Source organism: Sinocyclocheilus anshuiensis, unplaced genomic scaffold (assembly GCF_001515605.1).
Source record: "Sinocyclocheilus anshuiensis isolate Anshui unplaced genomic scaffold, SAMN03320099.WGS_v1.1 scaffold546, whole genome shotgun sequence".
Taxonomy (NCBI): Eukaryota; Metazoa; Chordata; class Actinopteri; order Cypriniformes; family Cyprinidae; genus Sinocyclocheilus; species Sinocyclocheilus anshuiensis.
In genome coordinates this window covers 1346408-1363628 of record NW_015542451.1, presented here as the reverse complement: position 1 = coordinate 1363628, position 17221 = coordinate 1346408, and the positions used below count along the sequence as shown (strand labels likewise).

General features: G+C 34.5%; 1 protein-coding gene across 1 annotated transcript in view; it reads right to left on the bottom strand.

The window, feature by feature from the left end:
- LOC107693657 (tyrosine-protein phosphatase non-receptor type 13) overlaps positions 1–17221 on the bottom strand; it is a 24115-nt gene that overhangs the window by 3437 nt on the left and 3457 nt on the right. The window contains 20 exon segments of the mRNA XM_074187034.1: positions 156–249; positions 2253–2351; positions 2448–2626; positions 5101–5217; positions 5323–5430; positions 5513–5590; positions 5679–5764; positions 6829–6985; positions 7073–7232; positions 8812–8997; positions 10395–10547; positions 11398–11536; positions 11616–11717; positions 11719–11749; positions 12684–12858; positions 12971–13042; positions 13140–13278; positions 14460–14529; positions 14655–14724; positions 16527–16700. Coding sequence (XP_074043135.1) covers positions 156–249; positions 2253–2351; positions 2448–2626; positions 5101–5217; positions 5323–5430; positions 5513–5590; positions 5679–5764; positions 6829–6985; positions 7073–7232; positions 8812–8997; positions 10395–10547; positions 11398–11536; positions 11616–11717; positions 11719–11749; positions 12684–12858; positions 12971–13042; positions 13140–13278; positions 14460–14529; positions 14655–14724; positions 16527–16700 — 2389 coding nt within the window.

The following is a 17221-nucleotide window of genomic DNA, read 5'->3' as shown; positions in this document are numbered from 1 at the left end:
CACACACACACACACACACACACTATCATCATTCCCCAATCGTCACAAGTGACTCAACCAAACCGACACATTCTCACAACAATTTACTGAACTGAAGGGAAAGGATGAGTGCACTAAATCTCAGTTTAGCCCATTGATAGCAGTGCAACACGTACCTGTCTGGATACGTCCGTCTTGTTCAGCCGCTCCACCAGGGACCAGAGTCTTGATATAAATACCTCCATAACGGAGACCTGTGTTCACTCCTCCCTGTGCATTCACACATCAAGTTATACAACATTTACACAATATACAACAGTAGTACAAAATTTGTTTAATCCAATGTCTTTATTTAATAAGAAAGAACCCCTTGTGGAAAGAAGTGTGCTTAATTGTACTGAATGTGCATTTGTACTGTACTTCAAATCTTAAAAGTGTGTTTTTTTTAACTACTTGTAGATAATATAATATTAATGAAATAAAAGGCCACTTTAATGTACTCAGAGAGTATGTTTTCACGACACTTAGTATACTTACATTAAAGAGTGCACTTTGTAACAATGTCAAATTAAAAGTTTTACTTCAAAGTAAATTCAAATCATTATGTTTTAATAGTTTTTTTGTCGTACTTTAAAGAAGTACACTTATTTTGCTAAGTGTTGATTAACATACTAAAGCACATGTAAAGTACGTGATTAATTTTAACTGTAGTGTGTTATTTGATTTTGTTTTAAATTAACTAAACTGCAATTTCATCATTATAAATGTGTAATTACAAATATATTTAAATACATGATTTTAATACAAATGACATTAAAGTGTATTTTGTTTAGCATAAATGCTTGTCAGTACATTCGGCAGGACACTTTAACTATATTTCAAAGACAATAGAAGTAATTATGAAATTACATATAGAACTGTAGAGAAGTCCTATTAAGTGGGTCAAAAAATACTCTTAAAGAAAATCCATTTAATAGAATTTAAACTATAATACATTTTATTTTAATTTAATGCAATCAAGTGTCAGGAAACATTACATTCAGTTCAGACTTAAAGTATAATATTCTGTTCTTTTCAGCACAGAATAATGCATTCAGTGTTGGTTTTCCGGTCTGATGATACTGTCTTCTAAACTTTGTGACATTTAGTCCGAATGCCTCTCAAGCTGCTTAACCCCATTTAGAGAGATAAGCCGTAGCCTGTTTTTAGGCTGTGATTCCCGCTTCCACACGCTCATAGCTGTAGTCATGTGACCGCTCTTCCTCTTTGCCCTTTGGCTGCTGATTCTCTTTGACTTTCTGTGATACACTGACCTTGTGGAAGACGTCCAACAGCTACTGTAACCTCAAGTTTTGTCTGTGTAAATATTACTGGTATTGCTAAAAAAAAAAAGTATACTTCTTTTAAACTGAAAATAAGAGAGTATGCTTTCAGTCTAATCAATGATATACTTAAACTTATACTGACATACAGAAAAGTCCAAGTATATTTGGCCAGTGCTTGTACTTAAGAAAATAACAATCAAGTATTCTAAGTATACTAGGCTTGTGGTTGTGCTTACTTTTTTTGATAGAGTAGCATATTAATACATTTTTCACACATACTGGTTTTTACATACTATCTTATAACCTTACATTTAAAGTAACAAGTCAGCTTTGTGGTGGAATATTTCCTTACAAAGATTTTATTCATAGGTAAAGTTCAAGTATATTTTCCATGTGGTAAGAATCAGTGCACTAGTAATATACTTGTAGTACTTCTTGGAAGTAAACTGGCCCACTTTTTAGTTTATAAAAGTATACTTTTAAGTGTACTTTAAGTGCAGTAAACTTACAGTACAGAACTAGTTTTTAATTTCGGAAGCATTCCAAATATACCACAAGTGAACTTGCAGGAATACTATAGTTTACTAGTTATTTACTTCAAACCCAAAGTAGCCTACATTTTGTAGTAGTATAGTTGCAACACTAAAGAAACACTCAGATGTAAACTAGTTACACTTAAAAGTATACTTTTATAAAGTAAATAGTGGGCCATTTTAGTCCCAAGAAGTGAAATAGTACAAATATAAGTATACTGCTAGTACACTGATATTACTACACAGGTGTACTTGGAAAGTATACTTGAACTTTACTCTCTTTTTTCATCTTTAATATAATTAACTTGAAGTTAGTTTTTTTGCTTGCTAAGGTTGTCTAAATTTCTGAACATATATATATATATTTTATGTGCCTCTGTTTAGTCTCAAGAACTAGAAAACGCAGTGTGCTTACAGCGATACTGATGCCCAGACTCCCTCCAGATTTCTGAAGTGTCACAGTAAAGTCTTCAGGTCTCAGGCTGATCAGAGACGCTGACCTGGAATAATCATCCTGTAATACAAAAAACAGACAGAATGGACACATCTATTAGACATGCTTCTCTTTTACCTCTCTCTCTTATCTTATAACTTATAACATTTTCAGTACCTGAGCGTTTATAATGCGAACCTCAGGAACATGGAGCCGGTTCGTTCCTTTAGGGGTCATCATAACGCTGACCAGCTCGTCTAGATAGTGGTCTCCTGCTTGACCGTCGGCCAGTATGGTGCTCTGAGACTCACAGTTCCTCTCTGCCAGATGACCAGCGCCTCCACGCTTATACAGAGCTGATGAATTCACAACGCATTCTTTACTTCATTCATCTCTAAGCAGAATTATACGAGCAGTGCTGGCTTTTCATTTATAAACTACACTTCAAAAAGACATTCAGGGCACCACAACAAATACATGGTTGCGGGTTAAAAATTCTAATTTATTGATAACCTTTAATTAAACCTTTTAAGCTGCAAACATTATTTTGATGAGTCATAATAATGTTAATCATTACATCAATGTAATTTTGCATGCAATTTAAACTGAATTTGTTGTGATATCTTAATGAAATTGTCTTGATATCTTAAAAAACTAGGAAGTGGATTTCTAGTTCCCAGCATGCTTTGCATAGGACTGGATAAGGAGAATAAATGTTGAAATTATGTGTTATTTTATGTGTTTTTTAGTGAAGGGAAAGACCTGCTATAGTACTTAATGTTATATTTGTAATTTAAAAGAGTTTCAGTCGACGTTTTTGTAGATATACACTACACTTAACGAGCAATGACAGTGATATTTTGCTTGTTCGGTAAATGTACGTTAAATGAGTTACTTTTATCATGTGCTGCGCTAGCCGTTTATTTTGAACTGATATAGATAAGATGAACTGGTTCTACAGAGCCACCACACAATTATGTTGAAACTGGTTGGAACAACTTCATTTATATGAGAAATCAACTTAAAAATGTGTGTTTATGCTACAAATTTAGTTCCTCTAACTCAGTTTGTTGGTTGAACATAATTTCATCAGTTGTCAAACTTAAAAAGATTGATGCAAACTGTTCATTTTTGTTGTTGTTGTTGAGCCCAATGTTATTTTAGTATAACTAAGATACTATTATAGTTTTGTTTAATATTTTTAAATCATTTTTCTTTTTGTATTTTCCGCTTTAATTTTAATTTTAGTTAAAGTTTTAGTCATTTTGTTGTGTGTCTTTGTCATTTAATTAGTTTTTAGCTTTTTAAACGTTGTTTAACGGGGCCGTTGAATGCTTGAATCTGATTGGCTGACGAACGTTCTAATGTGTGCAATTATTTTCAGGGAAACGCACAGCTGAAGTAGTTCCTGCTTTGCGTCGTGGCTGCATCACCATTATTGTCTAATAATTCAAAAAAAAAAGTTGTAGTTTTAGTTTTGGTTATTTTAGTAAATCAAGCTAAACTAAATAAAAATGAGAAATGTTGCTTTGGCAACTAGTTGAAATAACGTTTATTTTGTTTCAAGTAACGTTAATGTTTTTATGATTTTAGCTTTAGGGGGCGTTTACACAACACCGATTTTAACTAAAAACTGAAAACATTTACATGACAATGGCGTTTTGGGGGCCTGAAAATGCAAACTTTTGAAAACTGGTTTCAAAGTGCAAGTTTTTGAAAGCGATACCGTTATCGTCACAAATTTGTGAAAACGGTGACGTCATGCACATGCGTATTGTTCAGGTATGCACGCAGGCGTGTAGTGTTTCTTAAAGGGGACATCGGATGCAAATTCACTTTTACATGGTGTTTGAACTTACACAACCACCCTACAATGATAAAAATCCACCCAGTACTTGTTTTTAAATCCCCACAAATCATAAGCACTTTCTCAGAGCAAGCTGTTCACAGATATTGGCAAAGTGACGTCACTTTGCACAAGCCCCTCCCACGACTGTTGACGGACACTGCCGTTTTAGCATAGACCCGCCCTGAGTGAGCTGTAAACAGTCCGCTGCAGGTGTAGACAAGAATGTCTCCTAAGCGATTGAGGTATTTTGTTTTTGGATGTAATAATGAACATAGCAGTCATCTTACTCCCGACATCTGAGCCTCTGAAGACGCAGTGGATTACTTTTGTTTTTAAAGGGAATACGCCCCCCCCCCACTGCAAAGACTGCTTTCCGAATGAGGGACAATTCAAGGCAGGTTTTGCTAAAAAGTTAAAATTCAAGGATGGATCAGTACCCACTGTTCGTAATCCAGCTGCACCTCCAGAAGAAGTAAATCCCACACTTTATATTTTTATGATTATTTGCAAATCGCCTTTCCTCTTCCACGGAAGAGAGGGGTGGGGTGAGCAGAGCTCATTAGCATTTAAAGAGACATGCACCGAAACGGGTCACTGTGAACAGACACAAGGTAAAAAGGGTGTTGTTTTACACGACCATTGAGGAATTTTAACCAAAATATGTTGCAGACATTTCATGAAGACCCTAAAGAATCACACCATCCCATGTCCCCTTTAACAAAATGGCATCGCCAACTACTGGCCTGGCATGCTTAATACAGCGTTTTTAGTTGTTTTCGCTGATCTGTGTGAACAAGGATCATTGTGACATCACCTTTTCAAAAATGCAAAGGAAAAACCTTTCAGTTTTCAGTACATCGTTGTCATGTAAACGTACCCTTAGTTAACTATAATAACCCTGGTTAAGCCCAAAACATTTGTTTTTAGAGTGTGCTGATGTTATATCACATGTGCAGTGGAATATATAAAGCAAGATGGTACCTTTTGGCTGTGAGACGATGAGCTCCATCTTACTGGAGCTGCTCTGCATGATGTCAGCGGCCTCGCTGAAGGACACGCCCTCCAGACTGAGCTGGTTCAGAGAGATCAGTCGACCACCTGACAGAAACACGGAGCTCAGCTTCACTGATGTTCACACAGAGGCTTCTGAGATCATGACTGGACATTATCAGTGCAGATAATCTGATGATCGTGAGGATTCACCTGGTTTGATGCGTCCATCTCGGTCAGCTGGGCCTCCAGGTACTATGGATGCGATGAAGATCCCGAGGTCCAGTTTCCCAGCATTGTCTTCTCCGACAATTACAATACCTAGAGCCGAAATGAATAAAGAGTGAATTACTATTCTGCATAACAGTTAGTTACATTGAGTCCATATCCAGAATCCATTTACCAAGGCCAACTTTGGGATCCTTTTTAAGGGAAACGCAGATTATTTCCCTCTCTGGAGATCGTACACTTGTTGGAGTATCTATGAGAAAAGAACACATTGCATTGTGCTGTTTCCCAATGAAACTGTGTAAAGAGGTTCATATTATGGGCTGATTGTCAGTCCATACCTCTTAATGGCGAGGACATTGAAGGGACTTCATAACAACGCTTTGGAGAGCTACAAGAGCTTCTCTGAAACGCTGGACTTTGAGATCTAGAAGTGAAACAAACAGACATTATAGGTGAATAATTACAAATTGTAACGAATAGATATCATACTTTGCCCAATTGAATAATCAACAGTGTATTACATATTTTCTGAAATGTTATGTCTAAAAATATACAAATAAGGCTTTATCTAATTAACCCATGTGCTGTGATGAAAATGCTTTACCTGATTCTGTGTTCTTGGTCAAAATTGAACGACCTTTTAAAAAATTATGCGATATTATGACCAAATCTTGCATTCGATCTTTTTCTCGACTTGTTTTCTTTCAATTAGCACGGGTTTTGTATTTATTTTTGGGGCTGATTGGTAGTAGGCCTCATTGATCTGAGCTTAAACCTTAGTTTTTAAATGAAAAAGTCTTATTTGTTGATAATTTGGGCAATGTTCACTCAAAAACTGAGGTGCATAAGCTCAGATCATTAAAGCCTACGATCAATCAGAGTACAAAAGAAATTCAAAACTGAAAGAAAACAAGTCGATAAAAAGACTGAATCCAATATTTGGCAATAACATAGCATAACGAGAAATTTATAAGCAATTTTTTGTAGGGTGGTCATTTTTGACTGGGTTCAACATCCCAAAAAGGTAAAAAAAAAAAAAAAATCCCAAAAAGTTACTACATAAATAAAAAAATAAAATAATGTCAACATCCAGAAAAAAAAACAGTAGTAATAAAATGTTATATAATTCAGTGTGAATGATATATCAACAAACCCCTCTGTAAAAACTATAGACAGGAATAAAACTGTAAAGTTTGGTGTATAAAAGTGCTGCTGAAGTGGAGAAAGAAACTCATTTTGAGAAAACGGTCTTTAAAGATATGTATTTTAATGGAAATCCACAGAAGCACTTCAAATAATCATTTAAATGTGTATTTTGGATGTTTTCTTTCCACTAGTCTAAAAGAAGTCATGTTATGGAAGCAAAATCTCAAAACTGACAAGTGCATGAAAAATAAAAAAGTCTTTTGCCTGTTTCACCTTCAGCGAGACAGACAGACGTGGTCATGGTTATAGTGGCTACGTGTGATCCGTGCCGTTTGTCCTCACCCTGTGTGGTCTAGAAAGTATCTTTGTTGTTTGATCTTTGCTTCGATGTGGGAAGCGACGTCCTCACAGAACCTGCTCATGGAGGCGTCGAGGCGTCCGCCGTTGTGCTCGTCGTTCTGAGTCCTGCACGCGGCTGCATACTGCACCATACTCTCCTCTACAGACATATGCACACGGCTGCTGACTGTGCTCAACTATAGTAAAGCCCAACTAAGAATATATGAAAATGTTGGCTGTGACTGACCTGAAGCGAGGCTGCGTGTGAGCTGGCGGGAGCTCATCTCCTTGTGAAACTTGTGCTGTGCAGAGCAGAGGTCGCACAGGTATTTGGCAACTTTTGACTTTTCGGTCAGAAAGATGTGCTTCTTTTTGCTGGTGCTGCTCTCAATGATGAATTTACGTCGCTGTGTCGATGAGAACAAAGTAAGAAATATTATGTGGAGTAACGGCATCAGATTCAATATGGTCCTATCTATCTATCTATCTATCTATCTATCTATCTATCTACCTGTCTGTCTGTCTGTCTGTCTGTCTATCTGTCTGTCTATCTGTCTGTCTGTCTATCTGTCTGTCTATCTGTCTGTCTGTCTATCTGTCTGTCTATCTGTCTGTCTGTCTATCTGTCTGTCTATCTGTCTGTCTGTCTATCTGTCTGTCTATCTGTCTGTCTGTCTATCTGTCTGTCTATCTGTCTGTCTGTCTATCTGTCTGTCTATCTGTCTGTCTGTCTATCTGTCTGTCTATCTGTCTGTCTGTCTATCTGTCTGTCTATCTGTCTGTCTGTCTATCTGTCTGTCTATCTGTCTGTCTGTCTATCTGTCTGTCTATCTGTCTGTCTGTCTATCTGTCTGTCTATCTGTCTGTCTGTCTATCTGTCTGTCTATCTGTCTGTCTGTCTATCTGTCTGTCTATCTGTCTGTCTGTCTATCTGTCTGTCTATCTGTCTGTCTGTCTATCTGTCTGTCTATCTGTCTGTCTGTCTATCTGTCTGTCTATCTGTCTGTCTGTCTATCTGTCTGTCTATCTGTCTGTCTGTCTATCTGTCTGTCTATCTGTCTGTCTGTCTATCTGTCTGTCTATCTGTCTGTCTGTCTATCTGTCTGTCTATCTGTCTGTCTGTCTATCTGTCTGTCTATCTGTCTGTCTGTCTATCTGTCTGTCTATCTGTCTGTCTGTCTATCTGTCTGTCTATCTGTCTGTCTGTCTATCTGTCTGTCTATCTGTCTGTCTGTCTATCTGTCTGTCTATCTGTCTGTCTGTCTATCTGTCTGTCTATCTGTCTGTCTGTCTATCTGTCTGTCTATCTGTCTGTCTGTCTATCTGTCTGTCTATCTGTCTGTCTGTCTATCTGTCTGTCTATCTGTCTGTCTGTCTATCTGTCTGTCTATCTGTCTGTCTGTCTATCTGTCTGTCTATCTGTCTGTCTGTCTATCTGTCTGTCTATCTGTCTGTCTGTCTATCTGTCTGTCTATCTGTCTGTCTGTCTATCTGTCTGTCTATCTGTCTGTCTGTCTATCTGTCTGTCTATCTGTCTGTCTGTCTATCTGTCTGTCTATCTGTCTGTCTGTCTATCTGTCTGTCTATCTGTCTGTCTGTCTATCTGTCTGTCTGTCTATCGTCTGTCTGTCTGTCTATCTATCTGTCTTAATTTTAGGACTTTAAAACCCTAGAAGAAATATCAAAATTAATTTGAATTTAGTGGAAAACATTTTCCTCATAGAAGACGTGTATTTAAGTCATTGTTTTTATGAATTATATTTTTTAAAATAACATAATACATTTGGACAAAAATGAGTATGATGTAATCAAACTGTTTATACTGTATACTTTTTATACTATTCAAGGAAAAATCAACCTAGGAATAGTTTTCTCACAGTGCGCACATTCATCTTGGATAGGGGGAAGTGTTTTAACATTTTTGCTGTTGTATCATAACAAAAATACCAAAAATCTTCCTAAATGATACGGTGTTTGTTGACTCACAGCTGAGGTGATATTGGTTGTCTCTCTCCAGTGAAATCTAAGGCTTGCGGTTCGGGAGTTATTAATAACTTCATACACAATGACTCCTTTGGCACACAATCCCAGCAGCAGCTCTCCGAACACGGGCTTCTTCTCACGGGCCGCGCGGTGAAACAGCACGCCGTACTCCGGAAGCTGCTGGATGCTCTGTGGAGGAGTTAGGCAGCGCTGCCAAGTCATTTGGACAGATTATGTGATGCAGGACACCCACCAGCCATCATCGCATCCAGAAAAGCTGTTCAGACCTAATGGAGTCTGTAAAAATATCTGGTCTGCAGCCCGTACAGTCATTATAGGTTTGAATAAATGCAAGATGGCAAGATGAAAAGCAGTTTGTCACATGCAGCACAAACAAATGCAGCTGTCACATTTTCCATCCTTCTCATTCTTTATTTTCACTCAAAAATGTGGCCCCCAAAATGATTTGGACACTTAAGTCACACTTAAAAATGTCTGAAATTCATTGCATTAGAAGTTCAAATATCAAGAACTGACTTCATTGACTCCAATCCAAATTGTTATTTGAAAGTAAGATCTAAAAACAAAAAAAATGTAAGCATATTTCATTTCAGTTAGTTGCCAAGGCAACATGTCTTATTTAAATGTAGTTTAACTTGACATACTAAAATAACTAAAACTAAAACTGAAATATGTAGAAAATAAGTATATATATATATTTACTTATTTATTTTTAGTTTAAATAAGACTATTTTATTTCAGTTTTAGTTTGAGTTTAGTATGTCAAGTTAAACTAAATTTACTAAACTAAACTAGATTTTATTAATTTTTTAAGTACTTTTTATTTTTCCATTTTCCTTTTTTTTTTAATTAACATTTTAGAATATATAACAAAAATATACAATTATTAAAAGTTAATTTAAAATATAAAAATAAAATGGATAATGTAAAAATAAAAAGTACTTTAAAAAGTTAAATAAAAGCTAGTTCTCACCTAGGAAACTTGTTACAACATATATCTCATGAGGTTTTTGAGTCAAATATCTAATTATGCAAAAGTGTGTTTTCTCTAACTTTAAACTCTATCAAATTATTAATATTAATATTATTTTTGTATGAATTCTGTCCTCTTTTTACTGTAGCTGTTAGATAAAGAAATGAACACAATGAAACCACAATGATATACACTTAGAAAAGTAGATTTAAACTGTACTCTCAAGATGAAGTGCTTTTTTATGTCATGTTTTCAAATTTTTTATCATGTTTAATGTTGCTGTATGTTACCTCTTGCAGTTTTATTGTTTCATAAATGCTTTCCTGTTTTAACTGAATTGAAAAGCCTAATAGGCTGTTTAATGGCTGGTTCCATTGTGACAACTTACCCCATATTATGTGACAACATGCCCCTTTGTAATAATGAGGTTTCTTAGGGTTAAATGTTGAATAGAAATGTTCACAAGAGTAAAATGTGTAACAGCTAACACCGGCCTGCCCTACATACTTCATATAAAAGAGTAAAATGAAATGATGATGGCATTTAATGACATACTGTGTGTGCTGTCAGTAAACACAGAAGTGAATGTAACCTTGAGAAACTCGAGCTCGGCCTCTTCTGCACTCATGTTTGCATTGTTGGCGTGTAACCGTAGCAACTCTTCTTTCAGGCAAGGCATTGCCATTTTCTGCAAAACACTCTTGGAAACGTAATGCTCAGGCTGATAGTAGTTCTTCCCCCAGACCTGCAGAAGACACAGAAAACTGTGTTTTAGTCTTTCTAACCCAAGTATACACTCATACATGTTACATTAAATTAGTTCATTACATAACCATCTAGCATCTGCTTGATAGAAATTTGACCTGATACGTTCTCAATGCTTCCTGAAGACGTAATATTATTTATTTTTATCTTCTCTGGCACCATTTAAAGGTGTGACATCACTGCACAGATATAGAGACTAAAGCACACAAGTATTTATGACTGTAACACTGAGAATAAATCATAGAAATGCCATCATGTCATTTTTGGTTAATATTGTTAACTAAAATCAGAAATCAAAAAATCTGAAACTGAAATAAAATACTTTAACATAATATAAAATAATAACGTTTAAAAAACATTTTCATTATCTGAAAAAAAAAAATATATATATATAATAAAATTGTAAACAAACTCAGCTGACACATTGACAAAATTATTCATCAAAATCAGAAATATATATTACATAAAAAATACAAATCAAATTATATAAATCAAAAATATATATATTTTATAAAATATTATAGTATTATAAAATATTACAAATATTATAAAATATTAAAAATGTAAAACTTATTTTATTTCAGCTAGTTGCCAAGGCAACAGTTCTTAATTTCATTTAGTTTAAGCTGATGGACTAAATGAGCTAAAACTTAAAACTAAAACAAATAAAAACTATAAAGATATATAAAAAAAACAAAAAATATAATTAAAATAAAAAAAAATGACAATTAATAAAAAAGACAAAAACATACAACCTGACCTTAATTAAAAGAAAACAGAAAATATAAAAATAAAATCTTATTCACTATAATGATATATCTCAGTGATACCTCAGGCACACTGTCCCCAAACTCGGCTTGAAGAGCCAAGGCACCAAGAAACAAGCAGGTCTCCTCATTACAGGGCAGACGATCGTCCAGAATGTCCCGTCTCAGCTGGAGATAGTACTGATGACGGGTCAGCTTGTGTCTGCCGCCATGAAGGGCAAAGTTAGACAACAGTGACAGATAGAAACACACCATTAAATGAGGGAAAGGAAGAGACTTACAGAAGAACAGAGACGTCATTCACAAAATATCTGATGCGGAAATGAAGCACAAATGTGGCAGAGGGCACTTTTTTCCAGGCGCCAGGCGCAACTTTGGATATTTGTGTCATTGTCAAGAAAGAAAAATTCATTATCTGAAAAAGAGAAAAAAATACTATAAATTATATACAAAAGCATCCTTCACACTGACCTAATTAGTCATCACTATGACAATTAGAAATACTAAACATTATATATTAAATTATATATTACATATTTTTTAATTATTTGAAAATGATTAACAAATTTAAATTTAACAAACTCTTTTGTTAGTTTTGATTGCTTCTATTGTCCTCATTTGTAAGTTGCTTTGGATAAAAGCGTCTGCTAAATGACTAAATGTAAATGTAACTATATATGTATTTATTATATTCAAAATACCATACCAGCTTTATTATAGTTAACTAAAATTAAAAGTTAAAGGATCACAATTTTGTCACTTGAAATAAATGTTAAATGAAATAAAATAAAATCTAAAAAAAGTGTTTATTTTATTTTCATTATATATATATATATATATATATATATATATACACACACAAACCAACATCAATATCAGAATTAGAAGTATTTTTAAAATATATTATATTATGTATTATATTTAAAAAAAATTCTCAATTATTTTAATATTCATATTTATATTCATATTTTTTTATTATATTCAAAATACCCGACCAGGGTCATTATAGGTAACTAAAATCAAAATCAAAATTTGTTACTTGAAATAAAAAAAATGACTGAAATTGACATGAACTGAAATAAAATATAAAAAAATCTAGTTTAGCTTGATGTACTAAAATAACTAAAACTGAAATACAAATGTAATAAAAACTTAAATAAAATAAAACTTTAATAAAATATGAAATATATAAAAAGTATGAAAAAAATGGCAAAAAACAACAAAATTAGTGAAAGGTTAACTAAAATGAAAATGAAAAGAGGAAACACAAAAATAAAAACTAATTCAATAATAAAAAACTATAATGATACTAAAATATCACTTTACCAAACCAAAACTAGGTGTATTACCATCACTATATGCAAGGCCAAAGTAAAAGTGTTCCACGAGGTTTGCATGAGCGACGATCATATCAAAGACGTCGGCTCCTCGGGACTTGACGTCACACTTGAGCAGAATGTTCTGTGCGTTTGGCATCATCACTGTCAAGTCCCTTTGGTTTGATGGTGACCTCCCTTTGTTTGACTGTTTAGAATGAGAGAAAGAGAGAAGAAATAAGTGCAACCCTTCTTAGTATTATGTAACAGATTGCTTGGTGTCGAGCCAATACTCTCGCTCTTAGCGATATTAAACCGACCACAATAGAATTAGGCAGCTCTAAATCCACCAGAGGCTCCTCCAGCATTTGGATGAACTCTGGGCCCGCATCCTGAGGACCAACACAGACGAGAATTACTCAATGATCCTGAATGGAACGTTTTATAACCTGAGAGAAATTTCACATTTAGGCACATTTAGTCCCTTACCTTTATTTTCCGTTCATTAAGGCTAAATGAAGAGCCAAACAGCTGATTTGACCTTGAGCTGAAGTGGCGCCGTCTGTCAGGAACAGGACTTTGGCTCAGCCATGTCATGTTTCTGCTCCTTTGGTGTGAACTATGACTTCTAGAAGATGAAGAGCAGTGAGTTTGGATCTTAACCCTATAAAGCACATCTCTAAGGCCTCTGAATGATCAACACGTTAAACCTGCTGCAAACAATCTGCTCCATGCCTTCTGTCATCTCAAACTTTTTTTACTCTAATTGTACAAACGTCCAGCTTCAGCTGGTGTGCTTCACGAGTCTTTTAGCTGTCAAATCTTGACTGGTTTTTATAAAGTAAACATAAGAATAACTTTTACATTGTTAATAATATTTCAAGATGAACACCTACTTGACTGAAGCTACGTAGGTTTTTTTTTTCTTTTTTAGAAAAATCATGTTCAAATGTGAGTCTCAAATATGATCGTCAGGCTTTTGAGGAACGTTTATTTGTTCATCTCTCACTCATCACTGTATTGCATTGCACTATATGTTTTTTATCATAAAACTAAGCATTTAAATATCATCTTACTAAGACATATTTTTGAAGACAGAGTGACGACTGATATTTATATACATATCTTACATTACAGCTTACATTTTGACCATAAAACTTTCAGCATCTTCACCAAATCACATATATTTGTTCAGTTTGGGGTTCTGAAATAAAATATAGGTGTCTTTTCTCCTTCATATTCTCACTATATCATACTATATGACCTATAAAAGCCTGAAGTATCAAAAATGATACTTTTTGTTTTAATATATATATTTTTTAACGTTTCAATAAACAACTATTGACTATTATTTCACATGTCAGGCTTTACAGAGTTAAACCTTTTTCATGGTGTAACTAATTATTTCCTCATCTTGTTTAAATTAGAGAGCAAGAATCAGAGAAATAATCGCATTTACCAAACTCATCAAGTCAGCATTAAATTAAAATCACATTTACTTTTTATAATGCACATTATTGGTGTAACTGTGTAATTAATCAGTGTAAATTACTCCGAAATGAACAGAAACCTTGTCTTCATGATCTTTTATCAAAATGACTCCACCTATGGAACAAATTTCCTTTCTGAGTGATGAATCACAAAAAAAAAAATAATAATTTAAAAACAAAACTCTTGACTCCTCCCCTCCAACCACCATCCCGATCTCCCACTTTTCACAATCCAAGTAAGTAAAAGGACTTGTGGATGTTGATTCTTAACATATGCAGGCATGCCTGATGTTGAAGGGATGAGTTGAGAGCTGCTGACCTGCTGAAGTCTGCTGGTGACGGTGTGCTGTTCCCTTTAAATGGCCAGACAGAGTTCTGACGGGAAGCTCCTAATGCAGACCAAGAGGGTTAAACTACAATGTATTTCATGGATCTTTATTTTAAGAGTAATGCCACTTTGTGAGGTTATTCTTAAAAATTCAGTTGATCAAAAAATTAATTTTGAGAAACATACCTCGAAGTCTTTCTCTAACCATCTGACTTCGGTCTGTAAGATGAGCAGAATCATTTGGGTTTCTTTCAGCCTAGAAAACAAAAACAATACTCTGTTGCTGTTAAAGTGGACATCGGATGCTCATTGTCCACAAGTTGGTGTGATTCTTTAAAGTCTTCATGAAATGTCTGTAACATACTTTGGTTAGAATTCCTCAATGGTCGTGTAAAACAACTTGTCAAGAACAGCTTTTTTCACAGCGAGCCGTTTCGGTGCATGTCTCTTTAAATGATAATGAGCTACTGCTCACCCCGCCCCTCTCTTCCATTTTTTGTGTAATCGGTGGCGTGTTACCGTCAAAAACAAAACTAATCCACTTCGTCCTCAGTGGCTCTGATGTCAGGAGAAAACGAAGACTCTTATGTTCACTTTTACATCAAACTACAAAACACCTGCATTGCTTACGAGACCTTGTTGTTGCTACAGCTGCTCGAGCGCCGAGAAAACGGATGAGGGCGGAGATATGCTAGCAGCCGTGGGCGGGGCCTGAGCAGTGTGACATCATACTGCTCAGAAAATCAAAACGGCTTGATAATTGTGACTGTTTAGGTTTATTGGGGATTTAAAAAAAGGAGTGAATGGATTTTTGTCATTGTAGGCTGGTTGCACACACTGCTAAGACACATTTATATGCAAACACCATGTAAAAGTTAATTTTGCATCTGATGTCCCCTTTAAGTAAATATGTCAGATCCATATTCAAGGTGAAAACTGCCTAAAATGTTAAGTTGTAAATAAAACAAAGATTACTGGAGTATGTTTTACAAGAAAATGATACTATTTCAGTCTGTCTACATCGTGTTTAATGCAGTGTGTTAAGTGTAATTATTGTGTTAAATAATGTTTGCGTTCATGAAGTTCCCAAAAAATAAAAAATAATAAATTAGATGAATTACTGGATTCACTGGATTATCCAAAATAGACATGAATGACTATTTAATGTTGAATGAATGAAATAATAAACAAACAAACAAATTAATTAATTTTCATTTGAAAAAAAATAATTATTCTATACTAAGATCATTTAATTCACTGTATTATCAAGAACTTAAACATTTTATTTTAAATGTATTTATAAAAACTATTATTATCTAAATTTATACGCAAAAAATACTCAAAAGCACTTATTTAACACCATTTCTTTGTACTTATTTATGAAGTTTACTGGCAATTTCTTACTGAAAACTGTTTGAAAATAAATCCTACACCAGTTTATTTTCAGTGTAGCTGACTATTACAAACACTTAAATATGTAAGATACACAGAACTTAGTCTTTTAGTGAACCTACAGTGAGAGATTGTTGTATTAGTTTCAGTGCTGGTAATGTTTTTTTGTTTTTTTTTAAACCACAATTAAGTGTTACCAGATGTGACCCTGGAGCACAAAAGCAGTCTTAAGTCGCTGGGGTATATTTGTAGCAATAGCCAAAAAATACATTGTATGGGTCAAAATTATAGATTTTTCTTTTATGCCAAAAATCATTAGGATATTAAGTAAAGATCATGCTCCATGAAGATATTCTGTAAATGTCCTACCGTAAATATATCAGAACTTCATTTTTGATTAGTAATATGCATTGCTAAGAACTTAATTTGGACAACTTTAAAGGTGATTTTCTCAATATTTTGTTTTTTTTTGCAGCTTCAGATTCCAGATTTTCAAATAGTTGCATCTCGGCCAAATATTGTCCTATCCTAACAAATGTACCTACCTTATTTATTCAGCTTTCAGATGATGTATAAATCTCAATTTCGAAAAATTGACACTTAAGACTGGTTTTGTGGTCCAGGGTCACATATGGTAATATGACTAACCACCCAGCTCCCAGATACCTGCAGAACATCCTCTGCCATCTGTCTGATGGCTTTCTGTGGCCGGGGCAGGACGGTGGTCTTATGGTGTTGTTCACACGTCTCCAGCACTGTCAGCAGGTTCACCCGTTTGTGAGCCACATCCTCGCACATGCTCAGTAAAAGACTGTTCAGGCTGTCGCTGAGCCGGATGGGCTGTCGGGAGACGAGGTGCAATAAGTCTTCAATTTACACTTGTTAAAGGTGCACTAACTGTAGGCTTAGCAGGTTTTGACCACTGACGAATGTAAATGCTGATTTAATTTGTTTAAAAAAAACTTTAAGGAGGATTCTTATCATCCAATAAGGAACAAAAAGTGTTCAATTTGATTTGATGCTGACTTTAACCCTCTGTCCCTTCATTCTTGTGACTAATAACCATGACACTTTTTAATGAAATGAATGTACTATAGTTATAGTATAATTTTTTCTTTATTATTTTGTATTTTGTGTAGATTTCATGGTACAGTACTAAGCGATATTCATCTCCAAGCTTATTATAGTTAACTAAAACTTAAACTAAAACTAAAACCATAAAAAACGATTTTTATTTTAAATAAAATAAACATTTCCTAAAATAAAATAAATTACAAAAATACCTAAACTTTTTTTCAGCTAGTAGCCAAAGCAACATTTCTCATTTTCACTTAAACTGATGTACTATTTAACTAAATAAC